Raw genomic sequence first — 26,313 nt, forward strand, 5'->3', positions numbered from 1 at the left:
GGCCGAATGGTCTACTTCTGTTTGCTACTTTCCAAACAATGAAGAATTACACAAAATCTATAACTCACTGTGCGTGTCAACCGTCATCACAGTGCGGGGTGGGGGATGTGGGGACGGGAGGGTGGCCGGGAAAGCGGGCGACCGTAAAGGGGGAAGGTTAGGGTGGAATGTGTGGAGGGATGAGTGGGGCAGTGGGGATGAGAACGGATGAAGAGAGGAGGACAGAGAGAAAGAGATTGAGGCTATATATATTTAGTCCCTCTCTCTCTCTCTTTCTCTCCTCTCTCCTCCACACTCCCCTCCCCCGCCTATTCTGTAGCACATAAAAAGGGAACAAACTGGCCTCTCCGGGAAACCACAAGCCTTCATCTTCCGAGAAAACATTGTCACTGTCCAAAAAACGAAGAATTGCACAATATCAGACAATTCACTGTGCGAGTCAACCGTCATCACAGTGCGGGGAGGGGGATGTGGGGACGGGGGGGTGGCCGGGAAAACGAGCTGCAATACAAGAGGAATCGGAGTCAAAGTGAGAGGCAGGCTAAGTATTGGGTAGAAAGGGAGAAAGAGACAAAAAAGGAAAGAAGAAGGGGAGTGAGTCGGTAGGGTAGGGAGGAATGTTTGGAGCACAAGGGTGTGACAGTGGGGAGGGGAACCGATAAAGAGAGGAGAGAGAAAGAGAGAGTGTGGAAGAGAGGAATATAGGTGAGGGGAGAGGAGGAAGAGAAAGTATGAGGGAGTGGGAGACAAAAGATGGAGAGAAAGAGACGGTGAAGGAACGAGGAAGAGGAGGTGGAGGGAATGGGAAGAGGTGAACATGGGGGCAGGAGAATGGGAGAGTTTGAGGCAAAGAGGAGGAACGAGGGATTTTTGGGACGCGGGGTGAAGGGCAATGGGAATATGGAGGGAGTGTGTGCGTGTGTGTGTGTGTGTGTGTGTGTGTGTGTGTGTGTGTGTGTGTGTGTGTGTGTGTGTGTGTGTGTGTGTGTGTGTGTGTGTGTGTGTGTGTGTGTGGTGACGGCATAGTTACAGAGAACACATGGCTATACCGTCTACTCCACATCCCCTCCCCCGCCTATTCTGTCGCACGCAGAAAGGGAACAAACTGGCCTCTCCCGGAAACCACAAGCCTTCATCTCTGAGAGAACATTGTTGCTTTCCAAACAATGAAGAATTACACAACATCTATAATTCACTGTGCAAGTCAACCGTCATCACAGTGCGGGGTGGGGGATGTGGGGACGGGAGGGTGACGGCGAAAGCCGGCAACATAAAAGGGGGAATTGGGGAGAAGGCGAGCGGCAGGTGAAGCGTTCGGCAGAACAGGAGAAAGAGACAATAAGATAGAGAAAAAGAGCACTGAGTGGGTAGGTTAGGGAGGAATGTGTGGAGGAAAGAGTGAGACAGTGGGGAAGAGAATGGATAGAGGACAAAGAGTTTCAAGGTATATATATTTAGTCTCTCTCTCTCTCTCTCTCTCTCTCTCTCTCTCTCTCTCTCTCTCTCTCTCTCTCTCTCTCTCTCTCTCTCTCTCTCTCTCTCTCCCCCCCCCCACCCACTCTTTCTCTCTTCCCTCCTCCACACCCTCCTTCCCTGCCTGCTCTGTAGCACATAAAAAAGGAACAAACTGGCCTCTCCCGGAAACCACAACCCTTCATCTTCCGAGAAAACACGTCACTGTCCAAACAACGAAGAATTGCACAACATCAGACAATTCACTGTGCGAGTCAACCGTCATCACAGTGCGGGGTGGGGGACGTGGGGACGGGTGGGTGGCGGGGAAAACGAGCTGCAGTAAAGTTGGAATTAGGGGTGAAGGTGAGATGCAGGCGAAGCGTTGGGTAGAAAGGGAGAAAAAAGACAATAAGGGAAAGAAGAAGGGGAGTGAGGGGGTAGGGTAGAGTAGACTGTGTGGAGGAAAGAGTGTGGCACTGGGGAAGGGAACGGATGAAGAGAGAAGAGAGAAAGAGAGAGAGTGGAAGAGAGGAAAATAGGCGAGGGGAGTGGAGGAAGAGGAAGGATGATGGAGTGGGAGACAAGAGATGGAGAGAAAGAGACGATGAGGGAACGATGAAGAGGAGGTGGAGAGAGTGGAAAGAGGTGAAAATGGGGGCAGGAGATTGTGGAGAGTTTAAGGCAAAGAGGAGGACCGAGCAATTATTGGGAAGCGGGGAAAAGGGCAATGGGAAGATTGTGTGTGAATGTGTGTGTGTGTGTGTGTGTGTGTGTGTGTGTGTGTGTGTGTGTGTGTGTGTGTGCGTGCGTGCGTGCGTGCGTGCGTGCGTGCGTGCGTGTGTGTGTGTGTGTGTGTGTGTGTGTGTGTGTGTGTGTGTGTGTGTGTGTGTGTGTGTGTGTGTACATGTGGGTGTCTTTGTCGGCTGCTCTTCAACAGCTTTAAAATCCCTGGTTCTGATCGCCTCACTTTGATCATGAATATCGAGTATCCAGTTTACCTGATCTGCTTGCTGTACTTGTCCTTGAACAGGCCCTTCTGCTCACTGTGTTGTTCCAAACCACTTGAACTGTACTTTTCATGCCTTACTAAACCAATCCCTTCAGCCTACACAAGGAACACATCCCTCCATTCTCCTCACATCCACGTGGTATCTAATGGCCTCTTTCGCATCTGTCTCCACCACCACCCGATATTCACTCCAGACACCCACCACTATGGGAATGAAAAACAAAACTTGAAACGCAAATCTCCTTTAAACATTCTGAGTCAGGTTTTTAACATCATTGACTTTTCTCAGCTATGCAGAGAACAGATACAAATTACACTAAATTACAAAATACTTAAATAGTGCAAAAAGGTCCAATGAGGATGCGTTCCCCCTTTCTCCTGAAGTGCATGCCCACTGGCATTGGACATTTCCTCCTTAGAGAACAAAATCCCGGCTGTCCACTCTGTCTGTGCCCCTCCCATTCCTGTAAATGTCTGTCAGATATTGTCAACAGTGTTGGGCCCCGTATCTCATTCAGGATGTGTTGTCATTGGAGAGAGTCCAGAGGAGGTTCACTAGGATGATTTTGGGAATGAAGGGGTTAAATATGAGGAGCACTTGACAGCGTTGACCCTGTGCTCATTGGAACTCAGAAAAATGCGGGGGTATCTCATTGAAACCTACCGAATGTTGAAAGGACTGGATAAGGTGGATGTGGAGAAGGTATTTCCTGCGGTGGGGCACAGCTACAAAGCTGAGGGGCCACCTTTTCAAACAGAGGTAAGCAGGATATATTTTTTTTATTAGCCAGGGAGTGTTGGATCTGTGGAATGCTCTGCCTCAGACTGCGGTAGAGGCCAAATGTGTATATTCAAGGCGGAATTTGATCGGTTTCTGATCGGTCAGGGCATCAAAGGATATGGGGAGAGGTCAGGTGTATGGGGTTGAGTGCGATCCGGGATCAGCCATGATGGAAAGGCCGCAGTCTCGATGGGCTGAATGGGCTGAGTTTGTTCCTATCACTGAAGGTCTCTGGTCACAAGCCCGCTCAGTCATGATGAATCTCCTCTGCCGTCTTCTATCACAATACATCCTGAGTATAGAATGCTTAGCAGAACTGAATGTAGCTTTTCAAGAACTTTGGCAAGTCAGGAACATCTATTTAGGGGAATAGAGTGGATGTTTGGGACAGAACCCCTCCCTTACAACACTGACGTAGAACTTTCGGCACAACCTTTCCATGCTCTCCCGGTGTCCATTTAAACTAATCCCTCTGCCTGCCTTTTATATAGAACATAGAAATTTACAGCACATTACAGGCTCTTTGGCCCACAATGTTGTATCGATCATTTAACCTGCTCCAGAAACTGTCTAGGGTTTCTCCAAAGTATAACCCTCTATGTTTCTAAGCTCCATGTACCTATCTAAGAGTCTCTTAAAATATCCTATTGTATCCACCTCCACCGTCGGTGCCGGCAGCCCATTGCATGCACCCACCACTCTCTGTGTAAGAAACTTACCACTGACATTCCCTCTGTACCGACTTACAAGCAGCTTAAAACTACATCCCCTCGTGTTAGTCACTTCAAGCCTGGGAAAATGCCTCTGGCTATCCACATGGTCAAAGCCTCTCATCATCTTATACACCTCTCTCATCCTCCGTCGCTCCAAGAAGGAAAGGCCAAGTTCACTCAATCTATTCTCATAAGGCATGCTCTCCAATCCAAGAGCAACATCCTTGTAAATCTACTCTACACTCTCTATAGTATCCACGTCCTTCCTGTAGTGAGGCCACCAGAACTGAACACAGGACTCCCAAGTGGGGTCCAACTAAGTCCACAGTCCAGCTGTGTTGGGGTACAATTACTTATTTACAGGTTAGGAGAAATATAGCTTCAGCATCATCTCACAGCTCTGAACTGAATCCCATGGTTGATGAAGGCCATCACACCAGACGCCTTATTAAAAACTCTGCAAGCTGCACGGCAGCTGTGAGTGCCGTATGGACACGGACCCCAAGATCTGTCTGACCCTTCACACTGCCAAGCGTCTTACCATTAATATTATATTCTGTGTTCAAATTTGACCTGTCGAAATGAACCACTTCACACGTATTTGGGTTGAACTACATCTGCCACTTCTCAGCCCAGTTCTGCCTCGTATCTATTCCCCGCTGTCGTCTCTTTTTATTTTTTTTTTATTGAAGGAATGACACAATACAGGATACGGAATGCATTACATTTTCTTCCATTTTGCTTTTAAATCTTCCCCCTGAACAACACCCCAACTTTTGTGTCATCAGCAGGGCATTCTGGGAGTTGTAGTCATTGGTCCTCGCCTCCTCTCTCGCTCCCTGCAAAAGCATTTTTTCTCAGCCACCACAGACATCGCCGAAACAGCCTCACCGTGGCGCGAAGGGGATTCACACCCGTCCTTATGGAAGCTGTGGCCTGCGACCACCGACAGAAACGACTCGCTGAACTCCGCCATGGGGATGGAGCGGAAGAGAAGGGGCTGAACATGGGGCAGATTTCCACCAGCCTCTCGAGGCTCAGACCCAACGCTGAGCCCTACTATCATTGGCTGTCGGGCCTGTCGGTCAAATTGGAACTCAGACGGTGATTAGTTTATATGAACCTCAGTCAGCCTTCCTGTCTTTCTGAGCTTGAGTTTGCATTTATCTCGGGGACAAGGAGCAAATTGGGAGAAATGTGAGTTTTTATGTGATGGTGCATCAGTCTCCGAGTGACATTATTAAGAATAAAAGGGCACAGGCCGTGGTGAGGAAGGTGGTGATTTACTGGCGGTTATATGGAGGTAACATTGGAAGGGATATTAAACTTGGAGATGTTTGGGATATGATTTAGAAAAAGGGGGGGGGGGGGAGGTGGTTTTGTGGGGTTCATAATATTCCGGTGTTGATTAATGAGGGGAAAATGATTGTTTCTAAAACAGGGAAGGTTGTGTTACTGGCTGGGTCATTTACTGAGACTCACTATCAGGATAATTTAAGTGAAGAAGTTAAACAATGTAGGGATATGTTTTTCAGTGAATACCCTGATGTGCTGGAAGTCAGCTGTAGCAATGATAGTATCACTGATGTAGCGTTTTATTTGTATGAATTTGAGAAGTCTATTAATAATGCAGGACAGGTGTCCCAGGAAAGGGTGAGATATGTAATTGTAATTGTATATAATTCTGTTTTGTGGAAATATTAAATTTCTGAATCATGCTTGGAGGTTAGGCTATCTACTTTCAGTATATAATTGAAAGTTATTTATCATACGGTGAACATTATTACAGATGAATCAAAAGATAATTTAACTGGGGATGTTGGCTTTTCCTGTTTTTGTGTGACTGAATTGCAGGTAATGATAAAGAAATGACTTACAGCCATTTATCAGCAGAGAACGTAGAATACGTTGGCAACAGTTTAGGCTTACAGTGGGTGGAGGAAATTGGTCCTTATAATTTGTTCAGAATGCATTTCGGTTTTGATGAGTCTTAAACAGATCATTCTGGCAGTAGGTCAGATTGACTGTTGGAAACTCGACAAACGGTATTTCATATATAAAGTTTGATTTATATGTCTGCACATTATGGGCCCTGCATATCACACTGTTGAGGGAAATGATGGGCTTGATTGTTTAGCAGAAAAAGCTGTTAAATGTTAAGCTGTGGATATAGACCTTCCACTTAGCAAATCAGAAGCTAAAGGCCTGGTAGTGTTAAGAATTCAGGGCTTACGGCAAGACTTGTAAGATAATGGACATAAGGACAGACACCTTTACAGAATACATAAACCTGCTGGGTTTATAGAAGAAGGGCTTAAAACAAGGGAAGGAATGATATTAACACGACTTAGAAATGCCCTCACTAATCTTAATTATGCCTTGTATCTAATTGGAAAACTTCATGCTGTGTCATGTACATTTTGTCATTATGAAACTGTTGAAACATATACTATTTCAATGTGAAGCGTATAAGGCTGAAGAAAAATCAAATGCAGTCTTCAGTACAATCTTTGGGAGTGTAGATAGTTTTCAGATAAAAACTTTATTAAATTATGGAACTGACTTTAAATTAATTCACAGTTCGAGCTGGAAAAGGCATGTAATAATGGCAATGTCACAATTGTATCGGGGGACTTCAATACGCAAGAGGATTGGGAAAGTTTGGTTGTTGTCTGATCTCAAGAGCGCATTTGTTGAATGCCTACGAAACGGCTTTTCAGAACAGCTTGTGTTTGGGCCTACTGAGGAAAAGGTTATTTTAGATTGGGTGTTGTGTAATAACCCTGATCTTATTCGGGAGCTTAAAATTAAAAAAAAAACTCATAAGAGGCAGTGATCATAATATAATTGAATTCATACTGCAATTTGAGAGGGCGAAGCCTAAGTCACATGTATCAGTCTCGCAACGGAATAAAGGGAATTACAGAGGCATCAGGGAGGAACTTGCCCGAGTGAATTGGAGGAGGATACTGCGGGGGTGACGGCTGAACAGACGTGGCTGAAGTATCTGGGAATAGTTTACAAGGCGCAGGACAGGCATGTCTCTCCAATCCTCCGGCACTGCACCCGTGGCTCAGGACATTTTCAATATTTCTGCAAGGGCCCCTGCAATTTCTACTCTAGTCTCTCTCAAGGTCCTACGAAATGTCAAGTCAGGCCCGGGGGATTTATCGATCTTTATTCGCTGTAAGGCAGCAAGCACCTCCTCCCCTTTAATCTCTAAATGTCCCATGACAACTCTGCTTGTTTCCCTTCCTTCCATATACACTATGCCAGTTTCCTGAGTAAATACTGATGCAAAAAAAAAACTGTTTAAGATCTCCCCCATCTCGTAAGGCTCCACACATAGACGACCACTCTGATCTTCTCGGGGACCAATTTTGTCCCTTACTATCCTTTTACTCTTAATATACTTGTAGAAACCCTTCAGGTTTTCCTTCACATTATCTGCCAAAGCCACCTCATGTCTTCTTTTTTTCCTTCCTGATTTCCTTCTTTAGTATTTTCTTACATTTTCTATGCTCTTCAAGTACCTCATCTCTTCTTTGTTGCCTTTACCTGCTATACACGTCTCTCTTTTTCTTATCCAGATCGCCAATATCCCTTGAAAACCAAGGTTCCCTATGGCTGTTAACTTTGCGTTTAATCCTGGCAGGAACATGCAAACTCTGCATTCTCAAAATTACGCCTCTGAAAGCCTTCCACTTATTAAGCACATCCTTGCCAGAAAAGAAACCTTATCCCAATCCACTCTTCCTAGTTCCTTTTTCATTTCCACAAAATTGGCCCTTCTCCAATTTAGAACCTCAACTCGAGGACCAGACCCATCCTTATCCATAATTAACTTGAAAATGATGACATTATTGTCACTGGACCCAAAATGTTCATCCACACATACTTCTGTCACCTGACCTGTCTGGTTTCCTAATAGGAGATCAAGTATTGCATCCTCTCTCGTAGGTACCTCGATATGTTGATTTAGAAAATTTTCCTGAATACATTTGACAAACTCCAAGTCATCTAGCCCTTTTACAGCGTGGGAGTCCCAGTCAATATGTGGGAAGTTAAAACCCCTGCTATTACAACTTTCTGTTTCTTACATCGGTCTACTATCTCTCTACAGATTCGCTCCTCCAATTCTCTTTGACTATTGGGCGGTCTATAATACAACTCTATTAGTGTGGTCATACCTTTCCCGTTCCTCAACTCCACCCATATGGCCTCTGTAGTCAAACCCTCATTTCTATGCACAGCTGTGATATTTTCCCTGACTAGTAATGTCTATCCTCCCCGTTTCATCCCTCCCCCTCTATCACGTCAGAAACAACGGAACCACGGAACATTAACCACTGGTGCTCCCGGTGCGGCCTCCTCTGCATCGGCGAGACCCGACGCAGATTGGGGGACCGGTTCGTGGAACACCTCCGCTCCGGCCTTCAAAACAGACAGGATCTCCCGATTGCCACCCACTTCAACTCTGCTTCACATTCACATTCGGATATGTCCATACATGGCCTCCTCTACTGCCATGATAAGGCCAAACTCAGGTTGGAGGAACAACACCTCATATACCGTCTGGGTAGTCTCCAGCCCCTTGGTATGAACATCGAATTCTCCAACTTCCAGTAATGTCCTCCCTCTCCCTTCCCCCATCCCACTTTCACTCTCTCCTCTTCTAGCTGCTTATCACCTCTTTCATGATTCTGCCTTCTAATCCTACCCATAGTGCTTTCCCCTTACATTCCTTCTTCACCTCTCCTGCCTATCCCCTCGCAAACCCCTTGAACTTTCCTCTGATTGGTTTTTCACCTGGAACATTCCACCCTTCCCCCACCTTCTTTATAGGGCCCTGCACCCTCCTTCATCAGTCCTGACGAAGGGTCTCGGCCCGAAACGTTGACTGCTCATTTGAACGGATGCTGCCCGACCTGCTGAGTTCATCCAGCTTGTTTGTACGTGTTGATTTCACCACAGCATCTGCAGTGTACTTTGCGTTTCACATTCAGCTGCCAGTTCTGCCCCTTCTGAAACCAAGTCTCACTAATAGCAATAATGTCGTAATCCCATGTGCCAATCCGCGCCCTAAACTCTGCCTCACCAACGATAATCCATGCATTGAAATAGATGCACCTGAGAATATTTCTATCAGGTATAAACTTTTGATTTGTCTATACATGCAGTCCTTGCATGATGCTTATCCTCTTCCACCTCACTATCTGCTCTAACACTGTGGTTCCCCGCCCTCAGCAAATCTAGATTAAATCCCCCGGAGCAGCACTAGTAAATCTACCCGCAAGGATGTTAGTTCCCCTCCAGTTCAGGGGCAAACTGTCCCGTCGGAACAGGTCCCACCTTCCCGGGAACAAAGCCCAATTGTCCAGAAACATGAAGCCCTCCCTCCTGCACCACCTCCTTAGTCACGTATTTAGCTGCACTCTCCGCGCATATATATTTACAGGGACTTTACTACTGACCCCGGTCCCCGGACCCGAACCGTTTACAGACCCGGAGCGGAACCGGAGCAGATTCTCAGCCACTGATTTCCGTACCAAGTCGCGAAGAGAGGATAAAGTTTCCCCGTGAATTTACTCACAGTGAAGGTATGGAGATGGGACTTGGTCTCCGCGTTGTAAAATGAAACTGCCCCGGACTCGTAACTGAGATAAACTCCCACCCTCCCGGGGATGGGACTGGCTACGAGACGGGAGTTGGGGGAGGGGAGAACAGCGAACACGTCACAATCCCGATGTAACACGTCACCAACCCGCCCGATGACCCAGAATCCGGTCTCCGGACTCAGACTGAACCATCCCTTCCTCTCCCCAGACTCCGCGGCGACTCCCAGACACCAGAGCCGATTCCCCGTCACCTCCACCTCCCAGTAACGTCTCCCCAATGTGAATCCCTCCGATCCCAGCACACAAGGCAGGTTTGTGAATCTCTTCCCGGTGTCAGGGAGAGTCTTCCGGATCCCGGTCCATCTCACACTCTTCCGATTCTCAGACACCTCGAGAGACGGATGCGCCGTTTCGACATCCAGGGTGACAGAGTCTGGGGCGTAGAAGCAGAGAATTAGAGAGTCCCCGGGGATCGGGGGGGTGTCTCGGGCAGCACGGCCCCGGGGATCGGGGGGAGACTCGGGCAGCGCGGCCCCGGGGATCGGGGGGAGACCCGAGCAGCGCGGCCCCGGGGGCCGGGGGAAGGCTCGAGCAGCGCCGCCCCAAGGATCGGGGCAGACTCGGGAAGCACGGGCCTGGAACCGGTGGAAAGGCCGTTGGGCCGCAGGCGCAGTCGGGTGGCCGACACGAACCTTTCTCGTAGTTTGACCCAACGAAAGCGAATAGTCAACTAAAATGTCCCCGTGGAGAGCAGAGATTTCCCAATCAAACAGACAGAAATTGCTGGAGGAACCGAGCGGGTCAGGCAGTACGTGTGGAGAGAGATGAACAGCCTACTTTTCAGGTCGACATCTTCTCTCAAGAACTGAAATAAATAGGGGAGATTGACAACAGAAACGAGTGATGGAAAGGGGTGGATTAAAATGGGAAGTGGGTGAGTGAATGGATTTAAAGAGGAGGTCGCAGTGGTTCATAAAAATCATTAATATGAATGAAAAACAACTCGGCCCCAGAACCGACCTCTGCAGGTCACAGGTCTCCAGTTCTGAGTATACTTGTACAGGCACTTCAAAAGGCAAGGCACAGAGGGAGACTGACCTAATGCCCACCAATGGCATGAATGTAGATGGGCAAATAGGACAGTACAGAGGTGATGGGTCGAAGTGTACATTTCTATGCTGTACGGCGATGACTCTGTGAACTGAATGGGTAAGAACCCCCAAACCCCTCCCCCCACATGTGCGGAGAATTCCAAACAGAGCGACCCCTGACCCTTGACTGCTCAGACAGGGAAAACATCCTCCCTGTATCCTGCCTGTTGACCCCTGAAAGAATTTTGTGTTTCCCTGAGATCTGCTCTCATTCTTCTAAACAGGGAACACAGAACATAGAACAGTACAGCACAAGATGAGGCCCTTCATTAAATGTTAATATTCATTGAGTGTGAAGTGTGAAGTGGGCAGTGTGAAGGTTTGAGACAGTGAAGGAGGTGATAATGGGAACCAGTAGGGGAGAGATGAATGGCAGATTGAACCAGGAGGGGGAGGGGTGGAAAGCCTGTGGGTGAACTGCGTGTGTAGACGTAATGAGAAGCTGGAGGGGGCAAAGATGGGAGTTGAGAGTCCCTTTGTTCCATGTCCCACAACCCCGTCACCTGCTGCCCCTCATGAGGAAAGGGGATGAATTTGCAGGGACCCTTAAGCAACACAGGTCCTGATGAAGTGTTTCATTCTGAACCGTCGACTGTTTACTCTTTTCCATTGATGCTTCCTGACCTGCTGATTTCCTCCTGCGTTTTGTATGTTGGCTCCGCTTTAAATTTTTTCAATTATTTGGTCTCCACAGCAGCCTGCGGCAGATTCACTATCCTGCGGCTAAAGGAATTCCTCCTCCTCGCTGTTCTAAATAGTCATCCTCCAGTCGGAGGCTGCGCCATCTGGTCCTCGATCCACCCACTATAGAATCATCCTCTCTCCAGACAGGTTTCAGAGAGATCAGGCGATACCTTTCATCATGACCTGTATTGGTTTTATTACCAACAACTGCAGATTTTCTTGTGTTTGATATTTAAAGCGGAAGCTAATTGGTAAACTTCTTGATTAGTCACAGCATCAAAAGTTATGGGGAGGAGGCAGGAGAACAGGGTTAGGGGGATAATAAATCAGCCATTCTTCTAGAACCAGAAGAGTTCCAGAAGAACTCTAGAAATCTAGTGTAAACACACCTCATATGGAAACACAGAAGCATAGAAAACCTACCGCGCAATACAGGCCCTTCGGCCCACAAAGTTGTGCCAAACATGTCCCTACCTTAGAAATTACGAGGATAAAACACAGCCCTCTATCTTTCTAAGCTTCATGTACCTATCCAGATGTCTCTTAAAAGACCCTATCATATTCGCCTCCACCACCGTTGCCGGCAGCCCATTCCACCCACTCACCACACTCTGAGTGAAAAAACTTACCCCTGACATCTCTTCTGTACCTACTCCCCAGCACCTTAAACCTGTGACCTCTTCTGGTAACCATTCCAGCGCTGGGAAAGCGCCTCTATGTTAACTCCTTCATTCCCGGAATCATTCTTGCGAACCACCTGCACCCTCTCCAATGTCAGCATTGATTTTCTGATATAAGGGACCCAAAACTGCTCACAATACTCCAAGTGTAGTCTGACCAACGCCTTATAAAGCCTCAGCAATACATCCCATTCGAACCCTCTCTAAATGAAAGCTAACATTGAGTTTGCTGATCCTACCGTTGACATAAACTGCAAGTTAACCTTCCGGGAATCCTGCACCAGAAGCTCCATGTCTCTTTGCACCTCTGATTTTTGAATTTTCTCCGTTTACAAAATTGTCTGTCTTTATTCCTTCTACCAAAGTGGATGAACGACTTCCCTACCCGATAATCCATCTATCAGTTATTTTCCCATTTCCTGATCTGTCTCTGTCCTTCCCCAGATTCCGAGCTTCTGCAACACTACTTGCCCCTTCACCTATCTTCATATCGTCTGCAAGCTCGGCCACAAAGGCAACAATTCTGTCATCCAAATCATCCTTCTGTCTATCTTGGCTTTGTGTTCCTCGAAGAATTCCAACAGATTTGTCAGGCAAGATCTCCCCTTAAGGGAAGGCATGCTGTCTTTGCCCTATTTTATCATGTGCCTCCATGTACCCAAAAGCTCGTCCTTAATACTGGACTCCAACATTTTCCCAAGCACTCCACATCCAGACTAACTCACCTAAAATTTCATTTCCCTAGCAGCTATCCCTTCTTAAAGAGTGGAGTGACCTTTGCAATTTCCAGTCGTCTTGAATGACCAAGTATCTAGTGATTCTTGAAAGATCATTACTAATGTCCCGATATTTCCTTCAGCTAATTCTTTTCAAACACTGGGGTGTAGTCCATCTGGTCCAGGTACCTTCAGTCCTTCAATCGTTCCACGCACTTTCTCCTCAGTAACAGCAACAACACCGATTTCTGTCCCCTAACACTCTCGGATTTCTGACATACAGCTGGTATCTTCAACAGTGAGGATTCACATAGAATATTAATTATGTCTGCCATGTCTTTCGTCACATTTCTCCTCTCCAGTGGCATTTTCAAGGGGTCCAATATCCACTCTCACCTCTCTTTTACTCTTTATATTTTTGTGTCCTCTTGAGTATTGTAGGCAAGCTTTCTCTCAAATCTCATTTTCTCTCCTTATGGCTTTGTAATTCACTTCTGTTGATGATCAAAATCTTCTCGATAGTCCAACATCCTGCTAATTTCATGCTGTCTTTGATTTCCCTTGTCAAACACGGTTACCTCCTCCTCCCTGTATGATACTTCTTCATCTTTGAGATTTATCTATCTCAATTGCCCCTGGAACATCACTCTTTGTTGTTCTGCATTCATCCCGGCTCGTGTCCCATTCTAATCTACTTTGGTCAACTCCTCCCTCATGCCTCTGTAATCAACGTTACTCCACTCTAATACTGATACAACTGTCTTTATCTACCTCTCAAATTCTGGGGTGAATTCCAACATTTTATGATCACTGATTCTTAAACGTTCTTTCCTTTAGTCTCCCAAATCATATCTGCTTCAGTACACAAATCCCACTCGAGAATTGTCTTGCTCCCATTGGAATCTACCACAGGCGGTTCTCAACAGCATTCTTGGAGTCATGTACAAATTCGTTCTTTTGGGATGAAGCACCAACATGATTTTCCAAATCTACCTGCATGTTGAAACCCCCCATTCCGACTGTCACCTTGCCATTTATTCCATCTCATGGTGTAATTTGTATCCCATTTCCATCCTGGCCTCTATTTGGAGGCCTGTATATAATTACAATCAGGGTATTTTACCCTTGCAGTTTCTTAACTCTACCCACAATGACTCGACATCTTCCAATACTATGTCACCTCTCTCGAAGGATTTCATTTCATTTTTTACCAACAGACCCTCCCCAGCCCTTCTGCCTACCTGCCTGTCCTTTGAGAACGAGGTGTATCCTTTGATGGTAGACTTGAAGCCAGGATCTCCTTTCAGCCACAACTCTGTGATGCCAACAACGTTGTCCCTGCCAATCTCTACCTGTGCCACAACATTATCAACCTTATTTCGTATACTGGTGCATTCAAATATAACACCTTCAGTCCTGTATTCATCAGCCTATTCGACACGTCCACATGAACTGAAGTCAGGTCTTTGATATCGATGATAGACCACACTTGGGGTATTGTCTGCATTTCTGGTTCCCAGAATTATGGGGAAGCATAGAAAACCTACAGCACAACACAGGCCCTTTGGCCCACAAATCTGTTCCGAACATGTCCCTACCTTAGAACTACCTAGGCTTTACCAATGGCCCTCTATTTTTCTAAGCTTCATGTAGCCATTCAGGAGTCTCTTAAAATACCCTATCGATTCCGCCTGCGCCACCACTGCTGGCAGACCATTCCATGCACTCACCATTCTCTGGGTAAAAAAATTACCCCTGAAGTCTCCTCTGTACCTACTTCCAAGCACCTTAATCTATGCCCTCTCGTACTAGCCAGTTCAGCCCTGGGGAAAAGCTTATGACTATCCACCTGATAAATGCCTCTTATTATCTTATACACCTCTATCAGGTCACCTCTCACCCTCCGTCGCTCCAAGGAGAAACGGCCGAGTTCACTCAACCTACTCTCATAAGGAATTCTCCCCAATCTAGGAAACATCCTTGTAAATATCCTCTGCACCCTTTTATGGCTTCCACGTCCTTCCTGTAGTGAGATGACCAGAAGTGCGCACAGTGCACCAAGTGGGGTCTCTCCAGCGTCAATATTACAATATTACTTCTCGGCTCTTAAACTCAATTTCACGATTAATGAAGGCACCGTATTCCTTCTTAACTACAGAGTCAACCTGCGTACGATGTCATTACACTGGACAGAAATGTTCAGGATGATGCTTCCAGGCTTGGATCAAAATCAGTAAGTGGATAAGCTTGGGCTATTTAGCGTAGTGTAGGATGTTGAGGAATAGACAATAGGCAGTAGGCGCAGGAGTAGGCCATTCGTCCCTTCTAGCCAGTACCGCCATTCACTGTGATCATTGCTGATCATACACAATCAGTACCCCGTTCCTGCCCTCTTCCCATATCCCTTGACCCAGCTATCTATAAGAGCTCTATCTAACTCTCTCTTGAAAGCATCCAGAGTCTTGGCCTCCACTGCCTTCTGGAGCAGAGCATTCCACATATCCACCACTCTCTCGGTGAACACGTTTTTCCGCATCTCTGTTCTAAATGGCCAACCCCTTATTCTTAAACTGTGGCCTCTAGTTGTGGACTCATCCATTAGCAGGAACATGCTTCCTGCCTCCAGCGTGTCCAATCCCTTAATAATCTTATATGTTTCAATCAGATCACCTCTCATCCTTCTAAATTATAGTGTATACAAGCGCTTGTATACAAGGAATTACCACTTATCGAGGTAAATACATGCATAAAGGACTTAGATCCGAGAATTGGTAGTACAGAACCAGAGGACTCAGAGTGAAAGTAAGAGGGAAAACTTTTATGAGGCATCTGTGGGGTAACATTCTCACAGAGAGGGAGGTGGACAGCTGTAATTTACTGTCAGATGCTGTAGAAACCGGTAAAATTAACATATTTTAAAATAGATTTGGGCAGGTATAGAACATAGAATAGTACAGCACATTACTGGCCCTTCGGCCCATAATGTCTTGCCGACCCTCGAACCCTGCCTCCCTTATAACTCACCATCTTAAGTTCCTACATATACCTGTCTAGTCGTCTCTTAAACTTCACTAGTGTATCTGCCTCCACCAGTGACTCAGGCAGAGCATTCCACGCACCAACCACTCTCTGAGTATAAAACCTTCCTCTAATATTCCCCTTGAACTTCCCTTACCTATGTAAATAGGAAATGGTTAGAGGCAATATGGGGCAAACACACACAAATGGGACATGCTCAAGAAGACATCATTCTCTGCAGCTCTGCTTTTAAAATAGACGCCCCTCTATCTGTGCTCTCTTGTCCTAGGCTCCGAGGGGAGGATGCCATTACACTTGACAGGAGGCTTCATGAGAATGTTACCAGGACTGGAGGCTTGGGTTAAAAGCAAAGAGTGGGTAAGCTTGGGCTATTCAGCTGTAGTGTCGGATGTTCAGGTATGACCCCTTATCAAGATAAATAATTCTAAGAGCTTAAATAACGTTTCTTTTTCCAAGAAATGGGAGTACAGAACCAGAGGCCTCAGATTGAAAGTGAGACGGGAAATTTTTCTGAGTGGTCTATCGGGTAATATTCTCAAAGAGAGGGAGGTTGGTAAATGGAATTTGCCCTCAGACGCTGTAGAAACAAGTAAAAATAAAATATTTTAAAATAAATTTGGGCAGGTACACAGATGGGAAATGGTTAGAGGGATGGGGGGGGGGGGCAAACACACACAAATGGGCCATGCTCAAGAAGACATCTTAGTCTTGCAGATTGATGAAGTGGGCCGTGAGTTCAACATCCATCAAACCCTCCCAGATCATCCTCCTGAGGAATCTCACCCCGGAGTCTGTCTGTGAAGTGTTGATGTGACGTCACGTCAGAGGGCAGCTCAGTGCCACAGAACAGACAGACTGGGTAAGGACGGCAGATTTCAATCCGAAATGGGAATTTGTGCCTATTTCTGTGGCCGTGTGTCACACTCTGATAGTATATCCGTGTGTGTGTGTGTGTGTGAGTGTGTGTGTGTGTGTGTGTGTGTGTGTGTGTGTGTGCGCGTGTGTGTGTGTGTGTGTGTGTGTGTGTGTGTGTGTGTGTGTGTGTGTGTGTGTGTGTGTGTGTGTGTGTGTTGATTGTGGTAAATATCCGTGTGGTGTGTATACACATTGAAGGAGAGTGTGCGCATTGAGGAATTTGTATGTTACAGTGTGTCATCACATGTCTGGTGTGTGTTGACAATGTGTAACACGTGATTGAGTTGTTTAAATGAATAAATGACTGTCTCTGAAGAGATTGGTTTCCAGGTTACTGAGGGAAATAACAACGTACATTGCTGAGGCTCTGACTACAATCTGCCAGTCCTTCCTGTGTATGTGTGTGAGGGAGCTTTGCCAGGCCGGTTATGCTGTGTGTGCTTCTCCCGAGATGAAATCTTGACCCATGTCAATGCTTGTTGGTGTGTCCGAGCTCATTCTCACAATGCTTCAATGTAGTGGTCTGATAACCATAAGACATAGGAGCAGAATTAGGCCATTTTCCTATCGAGTCTGCTGCGCCATTTAATCATGGCTGATCCTTTTTTTCCCTCCTCAGCCCCGCTACCTGGCCTTCTCCTCGTAACTTTGATGCTGTGTCCAATCTAGAACCTATCAAGCTCTGCCTTAAATGCACAGAACGACCTGGCTTCCTGTGGTAAAAAGTTCTGCATATTCTCCACCCTGTGGGTAAAGAAATTTCTCTGCATCTCTGCTTTTAAAATTGACGCCCCTCTACCTTGAGACTGTGCTCTCTTGTCCTAGGCTCCCCCGCCATGGGAAGCATCCTTCTCACATCTACTCTGCCTTGGCCTTTCAACGTTCGAAGGCTTCAATGAGACATCCCCTCATCTTTCTAAATTCCAGCGAGTACAGGCACAGAGCTATCAAACGTTCAACGTATGATAACCCTTTCATTCCCGGAATCATCCTTGTGAGCCTCCTCTGAGCCCCATCCAATACCAGCACAGCTTTTCCCTCGGGATCAATAAAGTATGTCTGTCTGTCTGTTTGTCTGTCTCTTTTCTTGATGAGGAGCCCAAAACTGTTCACCATACTCAAGGTAAGGCCTCACCAGTGCTTTATAAATCGTCAGCATTACATCCCTGTGGTTGTATACTAAACCCCTTGAACTGAATGATAACATTGCATTTACCTTCCTCACAATTGACTCTACCTGCAAGTTAAACTTTAGGGTGTTCTGCAGAAGGACTCCCAGGTCCATTTGCATTTCAGATTTTTGGATTTTTTCTCCATTTAAAACAATCTGAATATTACGTCTACGACCAAAGTTCATGACCATGAATTTTCCAGCATTGTACATCATTTGCCACTTTCTTGCCCATTCTCCTCATCCAAGTCCTTGTGCAGCCTACCTGTTTCCTCTGCACTACCAGCCCCTCCACTAATCTTCATATCATCTGCAAACTTAGCATCAAAGCAAACTGTTGCATCAGCTAACACCCGTGAGAGTTGTGGATCCAGAAGTGGGAAGACCTGCGTCAATCAGAGTCTGAACTCAGCGCAAAACTTGTGTATTTTTCTGACAATCCTGGCCACCACACTAATACCCGCTTTCAATCCCTACGATATCATCATGTCAGTGTTAATTTCCCAGCTCTTGAGGTAGCATTCAAACTCATGTCTTGGCGTATTAGTGCAGTGTGCCTGGGATCAGGACACAGTGGTTCATCTACCAGTCCCGTGTATTGGATGTATTGTGACCCTGTGCTGGTATGTTCAGGGGTCTGACATCTTCAGCTGACCATGTGACAGTGATATTCCCCCAGTCGGTGGGGTTGAGGTGGAATAAACTGCAGTTCCCCTTCAGTCCATTATTACAGCCAATCCTTAAATTATTACAGTTGTGTTTCATAAAGAAGAAGAAATGAATCTTTGTAAGTTTTACCTCGATTAATGGCATCAAGTGTTTCACTCAGCACTGTTTTCAACAAATAGGGGTGATCGAATTTTTCAACCGGTAGGGCCTCATCTGTCACTGCCAATTCCTGGACAGCGTCACTAATTCTGTAAATATTAAACTGCTGTTGATAAACTGGAAATTTTAACTATTTTACAAATCCATAAAGGGTTTCAGTAAAGAGCATGTCCTACCTCCTGTTCCGACGAGCTTCCTCCTGAAATAAATAAATCACAAATCCGATTAGACTTGGACTTACTGTCCATATCCTGAATTCCATCCAAATCATTACAAGATGTTGAAAATTCCCACTCGCACAGACACTCACACACACGGACAATACAGAACCACGGGGTAAATTACAGGGAAAGTGTCTGAGAGCTAGACCATTACTGAGAGGATGAAACGTACAGGAAAGTGAGGATAAGGTTGTGCATTTTAATCTGGATAAGATGTCAGAATGATAAAATAGAACAATTTCAAATTAGTGATGGATTTGATTGCGTGCAGATGGAGAAAGTATCTCGATTCATGGCAAACATGAGAGGACACAATATTAAGGTGCTTGGAAGTAGTTACAGAGGAGATGTCAGGGGTAAGTTTTTTTACGTAGAGAGTGATGGGTGCATGTAATGGGCTGCCGGTGACGGTGGTGTAAGGCGGATACGATAGAGTCTTTTAAGAGACTCCTTCATAGGTACATGGGACTTAGAAAAATAGAGCGATGGGTAACTCGAGGTAATTTCCAATGTAAATATAAGTGCGGTACAGCATTGTGGGCGGAAGGGCCTGTATCGTACTGTAGGTTTTGTATGTTTCTATTTATGGGGACCTTCAGTCAAAGATAAAATGCCGGGTGTTTTTTTTAATAAATCTCACAATAAATTTAGTGAAGAGGATGAGGAACTCAGTGCCACAGGAGTGGTTGCAGCGGAACAGCAGAGACTGAATGTAATGGGAAACTGGATAAACACACACGTGACCATGGAGTTCGGGCGCTGTTGCTGGGTGCGGCGAGCGGGTGGGAGGAGGATAGTGAAGCAGGGAAATTGCTAGGAGAAGATGGACCGAATAGCCTATTAAAGATATCGTGAAAGATTCCCTAATCTGATTGAAACCGGATATGGAAGATAAGTCTGATGTGTGGGTCACATTTTTTGTTCTCACTGATTGACAGAGGGACCCTCACACCCACTGCACCAGACACACTCACAGCCTGTGACTGGAACTGGGTGTTAATGGGAGTTTTAGAGTATATTTAACAGGTAATTAAGGACACAAACAGCAGCTCTGTGTTAAGATCAGAGTAAATCATTTCAGAGAAGATTGCATTCTGTCCTGGGATGTACAGAAGTTGCGGAAGTCCAGTTTAGGGACAACAACAACCCTGAATAGTTGTATCAATTCTCTCGAGAAAAACAGTTTATTGCTATTTGTAAATGCTATGTGAAGGAGCAACGCATCTGTTTTCCGCCTGCATTGTTTTCTGTGTTGGGTGTTGCACATTTGGATAGCAGTAAAAAGGATCTCTCCGAGTCAGCATAGATTTACGAAGGGGAAATCATGCTTGACGAATCCACTGGAATTTCTTGAGGAAACTAGGAGAATGGACAAGGGAGAGCCAGTTGATGTAGCGTACATCAGAAAGCCTTTAATAAGGTCACACAGAGGAGATTAGTGGGCAAAATTACAGGACATGGTATTGGGGTAGGGTACTGACATGAATAGAAAATTGGTTGGAAGACAGGAAACAAAGTGTAGCGATTAATGGGTCCCTTTCAGAATGGCAGGCAGTGACTAGTGGGGTACCACAAGGCTCGGTGCTGGGACCGCAGCTATTTACAATGTAATTAATGATTTAGATGAACGGAATAAAAGTTTGCATATTTGCAGATTAAATAAAAATTTGCAAATTCGCAGATAAAAATTTGTAGATGACACAAAGCTAGATGGCAGTGTGAAACGTGAGGAGGATGTTATGAGAATGCAGGGCGACTTGGACAGGTTGGGCGAGTGGGCAGATGCATAGCAGATGCAGTTTTCTGTGGATAAATGCGGGGTTATCCACTTTGGTGGGAAGAATAGGAAGGCAGATTACTATCTGAATGATGTCAAGTTAGGTAAAGGGAAAGTACAACGAGATCCAGGTGACCTTATTCATCAGTCACTGAAAGTAAGCATGCAAGTACAGCAGGCAGTGAAGAAAGTTAATGGCATGTTGGCCTTCATAGCAAGATGAGTGTAGTATAGAAGAAAAGAGGTCCTTCTGCAATTTTACAGGGCCCTGGTGAGACCACACCTGGAGTATTGTGTGCAGTTCTGGTCTCCAAATTTGGGGAAGGACATTCTTGCTATTGACGGATTGCAGCGTAGGTTCACGAGGTTAATTTCCGTAATGGCGGGACTGTCATATGTTGAAAGATTGGAGCAACTGGGCTAGTATACACTGGAATTCAGAAAGATGAGAGTGGATCTGATTGAAACATATAAGATTATTAAGGGATTTGGCACGCTGGAGGCAGGAAGCATGTTCCCTCTGATGGGTGAGTCCAGAACTAGAGGCTACAGTTTAAGAATAAGGGGTAGGCCATTTAGAATAGAGAAGCGGAAAATCTTTTTTACCCAGAGAGTGGTGGATATGTGAAATGCTCTGCCCCAGAAGGCAGTGGAGGCCAAGTCTCTGGATGCTTTCAAGAGAGAGTTAGATAGAACTCTTAAAGATCGCGGAGTCAAGGGATATAGGAAGAAGGCAAGAACGGGGTATAACGATTGTGTATGATCATCCATGATTACAGTGAATAGCGGTGCTGGCTCGAAATGCCGAATGGCCTACTCCTACACCTATTGTCTATTGTCTACAAAAAGTACACTGCAGATGCTGTGATCAAATCAACACGTTCAAACAATCTGAATCAACTCCGCAGGTCGGGCAGCATCCGTGGAAACGAGCAGTCAACATTTCGGGCCGAGACCCTTCGTCAGGACTGAAGAAGGAGGGGGCAGGGGCCCTATAAAGAAGATGGGGGGAGGGTGGAAGGTACCAGGTGAAAAACAAATCAGAGGAAAGATGAAGGGGTGGGGGAGGGGATGCAGGGAGGGGATAGGCCGTAGAGGTGAAGAAGGTATAAGAAGAAAGCACTATGGGTAGTAGAAGAAAGCAGAATCATGACAGAGGTGATAGGCAGCTCGAAGAGGAAGAAGAGTGAAAGTGAAAGGGAGAGGAAAGGAATTACCGGAAGTTGGAGAATTCGATGTTCATACCAAGGGGCTGGAGACTACCCAGACGGTAAATGAGGTGTTGCTGTTCCAACCTGAGTTTGGCCTCATCATGGCAGTAGAGTAGGCCATGTATGGACATATCCAAATGGAATATGATGAATAATCAATAATGAATATATATGAATAATATATATAATGAATATGCCAATATCACTCTGCCTCCTGTTCTAGCTGCCTATCACCTCTCTCATGATTCTGCCTTCTTCTACTACCCATAGAGCTTTCCCATTATATTCCTTCTTCACCTCTCCGGCCTATCCCCTCCCTGCTTCCCCTCCCCCAACCCTTGATCTTTCCTCTGATTGTTTTTTCACCTGGCATCTTCCACCATCCCCCCACCTTCTTTATGGGGGCCCTGATCCCTGCTTCAGTCCTGACGAAGGGTCTCGGCCCAAAACGTTGACTGCTCATTTCAACGGATGTTGCCCGACCTGCTGAGTTGATCCAGCTTGTTTGTCTCTCGTCTATTGTCTATGATGAGTCATGTGAGTGGAGGCGTGGTAAAAGCGAAGGGAATAAGTTACGTATTTCAGACATACCACCTCTCCCGGAAGTTCCGGGAGTCTCCCGCATATTGATAGCGGCTCCCCGACGCCTGCAAATTTTATACAATATCCCGTAAATCGCTTTTTTAGAGCGAGTGAGGGGGAGAGAGAGAAAGATCAGAAATAACGACAGTTTGCAACAGTGACTTATCTATTGCCCATGGTGGGTTAAAATGCAAAAGACATGTTAAGCTGAGTTTAACAGGGTCATTAGCATAGCTAACTTTATTTGAACTAGCTGGTTAGCTGCTAAGCAGGGACTCTATTGCAGACATCCAACTCTCCTGGAAGTTCCGGGAGTCTCCCGCAAATTGATGGTACTACCTCCCTGGAATGGGTTTTTGCATGGTGGGATGTCTGCGTAATTGTACATTGTTCTGGGTAGTTTTGAGCTGGGGATGCAGCTTACTTTATGTTTAATTACACTAAAATTTCATCGCGTAAAGATTATCTGTACCTTCTACAGGCTCAAGTATATATTTTCGACATTTTCGAACGTCTTTATTGGAGTGATTGGAGGGCAAGTATAACGATCTGTGCGGGGTCACCAGCAGCGGCAATTGATTTGTTAGAATTGGCCGCTGTGCTGTGTTTATTTCAAATATACCACTGTTCAGTTAGTGCCCTTTGACAGAAACAAATTGCAATACAATACCTCACCTTGAGAAATATCACACTGTCTTTTTGATCCATCTGTTCCTTTATCTTTGAGATTTCCTCCTGAATAAACATTATATTCTCTTGAATATCTCGAAGATTTTTCTGCATTGGGTTGAGAATGCTCTCCTCTTCCTTCCTGAGATCCCTGAGTAAGCTCTGCTCTTTCTCAGTGATAATCTGGCGCAGTTCAGCAAACTGGGATGTGATGTGGGTGTGAACGCTGTGTGACTGTTCCTGTCGAATGAAAGGTGAAAATTGATTTACTGAATTGCTGAGTTGTATTTCATAGAACTTAGAATAGTACAGCACATTATAGGCCCTTCGACCCACAATGTTGTGCCAACCCTCAAATCCTGCCTCCCATATAACCCCCACCTTAATTTCCTCCATATACCTGTCTAGTAGTCTCTTAAACTTCACTAGTGTATCTGCCTCCACCGCTGACACAGACAGTGCGTTCCACGCACCAAACACTCTCTGAGTAAAGAACCTTCCTCTAATATCGCCCTTGAACTACCCTCCCCTTACCTTAAAGCCACGCCCGCTCGTACTGAGCAACTGAGCAGTGGTGCCCTGGGGAAGAGGAGCTGGCTATCCACTCTATCTATTCCTCTTAATATCTTGTACACATCTATCATGTCTCCTCTCATCCTCATTCTCTCCAAAGAGTAAAGCCCTTGCTCTCTTAATCTCTGGTCTTAATCCATATTCTCTGAACAAAACAGCATCCTGGTAAATCTCCTCTGTACCTTTTCCAATGCTTCCACATCCTTCCTATAGTGAGGCGACCAGAACTGCAGACAGTAATCCAGCTGTGGTCTAACCAAAGTTTCTTGAGCTGCATCATTACATCGGGTCTCTTAAACTCTATCCCTCGATTTATGAAAGCTAACACACCATAAGCTTACTTAACTACCCTATCTACCTGTGAGGCAACTTTCAGGGATCTGTGTACATGTACCCCCAGATCCCTCTGCTCCTCCACACTACCAAGTACCCTGCCATTGTACTCTGTCTTGGAGTTTGTCCCTCCTAAGTGTACTATCTCAATCTTTTCCGGGTTGAACTCCATCTGCCACTTCTCAGCGCACTTCTGCATCCTATCAATGTCTCTCTGCAATCTTTGACAATCCGCTACACTGTCCACAACACCAGCAACCTTTGTGTTGTCAGCAAACTTGCCAACCTCCCTTCTGCCGCCATATCCAGGTCGTTAATAAAAATCACGAAATTTCCTTATGCCATTCGGTCCATTATAATCCATGCAAGTTCTCAGAGCAGTCACGTCAACGCATTAGTTCAGATATATTTCGGGTGATCATTCGGTCCATTAAAGTCCATGCTACTTCCGAGAGCATTCCTATCAACACCATCCCCTCACGTTTTCCTGAAAGCCATTCTCGCCTATTGACCCATTACTACCCACCTGATTCATAATCACCCACCTCGACCTGCAAAGGGTAATTGTAATTAACCATTCATCCAGGATGTCCTTGGGATGTGTCTAAAACTGTCATAGCAACAGGGAGAGCATGCAAACTCCACACAGACAGCACCAGAGGTCAGGATCGAACCCAGGTCACTGGAGCTGCGATACTCGGCTATTCTGCATTAAATGGAGCAAATCTCGACAGTAATATCAGAAATTCCGCTCAGGAATCCTCACCCGAACTCCGGAAATCTTCTCTTTCTGTTGCTGCTCCTTTTCCTGGAAGTCTGATTTCTTTTTTGTGAGAGAGTCTAGGGAAGATTTTAGCTGATCCTGGAAGTCAGAGAGAGAAAGAAATAGAGACAAAGGTGTATCAAAAGAAACAGGTGATCAAACCCGATTATCACACAAAATGCCGGAGGAACTCAGTGAGTCAGGCAGCATCTATTCAGGGGAAATAAACAGTCGGTGTTCCGGGATGAGACCCTTCATTAGGACTGGGAAGGAATGGGACAGAAACCAGAATAAAAAGGTTGGGGATGAGAACCAGCTGACAGGTGACGGGTGAGACAACATGAGGGGGAACGTGGGGGAGGGTGATGAAGTGAGAAGCTGAGAGGGGACAGGTGGAAGAGGTAAAGGGCCGGAGAAGAAGGAATCTAATACGAGAGAACAATCGACCATGGAAGAAATGGGGAATTGGGACTGCTTGGAGCCGTGAATGGTGACGATGGAGGAGGTGTAGGAGTCAGATGTACCGCTTGTCCCACTTACGGGTGTCGGTGCCAGGACAGAGATCAGTGGGGAGGAGCGAGTGGATAAGTGTGTAACTGTCCGGGGAGCGATTCCTACAGAGAGCGGCGAGTTGTGGGGTGTGGAGGTGGGCTGTGGGAGCGATAGATGGTAGAATCCGTTGTATATGGCGGAAGTTGCAGAGGCACATGTGAGGGTATGTAGGACAAGAGAAAATCGGTTGAGTAGCAAAGTAACGTTAGTTTTACCTTGCAGATTTTAACTGCTTCTTTAATCGGCGTGAAACGGTGCTCTCTATGTTCCTGCGCATCTCTACAGATCAGACAGATCAGTGTCTTGTCCGTTTCACAAAACAGCTTCAGTTCTTCCTCATGTTCCTCGCAGTGACGTTTACTTTCCTTCCCTTTCGGATTCAGGTTTAGATTTCGAGCTTTTTCAGCCAGATTTGCTAAGGCCCGATTCACCCTGAGGGTGCGGTCAGCAGACACCTCTCTACATTCCGGGCAGGTGTTTCTCTTCTCCCTTTCCCAATACCGTGTGATACAAAAGCGACAGAAGTTGTGCCCACACTCTAGTATAACCGGATCGGCAAAGAAATCCAGGCAGATGGAACAAATTGCCTCCTCGGTTAAACTCTCGATCTGTCCTTTCGAAGCCATATTAACCGGCGGCACTTCCTGATTCAGAATGCTTTCACTTTCGGGGAGCTGCTGATCCCCTGCAGTACCGCGATTGTCCACTACACGCGCTGCAGACTCGAGGAGTGAACATTGTGTTGCTGTCTGTGGGAAGGAATTGATGTATCCATATCAGGGAGGGATCAGAAACAGATTAAGCAGGTCGGAACAGAAATGAAAACTCGGCCATGGACTGCCAAGCCCGGCTGCAGACGGAGGAGGGTCGGG

At 46.0% G+C, this 26,313-nt stretch overlaps 1 protein-coding gene across 1 annotated transcript; it reads right to left on the minus strand.

Annotated features, from left to right (window-relative positions):
• Window positions 1-6,520: 6,520 nt before the first annotated feature.
• LOC140723700 (zinc-binding protein A33-like) lies at window positions 6,521-26,067 on the minus strand. The gene is made up of 7 exons (XM_073038256.1): window positions 25,953-26,067; window positions 25,657-25,811; window positions 24,893-24,988; window positions 23,227-23,460; window positions 18,937-18,959; window positions 18,731-18,849; window positions 6,521-10,009 (listed from the first exon to the last, which is right to left on the minus strand). Exons 1-7 carry the CDS (start codon window positions 26,065-26,067, stop codon window positions 9,456-9,458), a joined length of 1,296 nt encoding a protein of 431 aa, XP_072894357.1. The 3' UTR covers window positions 6,521-9,455.
• Between the last annotated feature and the right edge of the window lie 246 nt (window positions 26,068-26,313).

The sequence above is a fragment of the Hemitrygon akajei genome, unplaced genomic scaffold, assembly GCF_048418815.1.
Source record: "Hemitrygon akajei unplaced genomic scaffold, sHemAka1.3 Scf000127, whole genome shotgun sequence".
NCBI lineage: Eukaryota > Metazoa > Chordata > Chondrichthyes > Myliobatiformes > Dasyatidae > Hemitrygon > Hemitrygon akajei.

Bases quoted from the DNA above. Each gene is read 5' to 3' on its own strand.
- LOC140723700 (XM_073038256.1), bottom strand. From the start codon at position 26,067: ATGGCTTCGAAAGGACAGATCGAGAGTTTAACCGAGGAGGCAATTTGT. The intron at 23,461-24,892 runs GTGAGGATTCCT...TTCATTCGACAG, and splicing joins AGAAGATTTCCGGAGTTCGG to GAACAGTCACACAGCGTTCA. The intron at 18,960-23,226 runs GTGAGGTATTGT...TATTTATTTCAG, and splicing joins ACAGTGTGATATTTCTCAAG to GAGGAAGCTCGTCGGAACAG.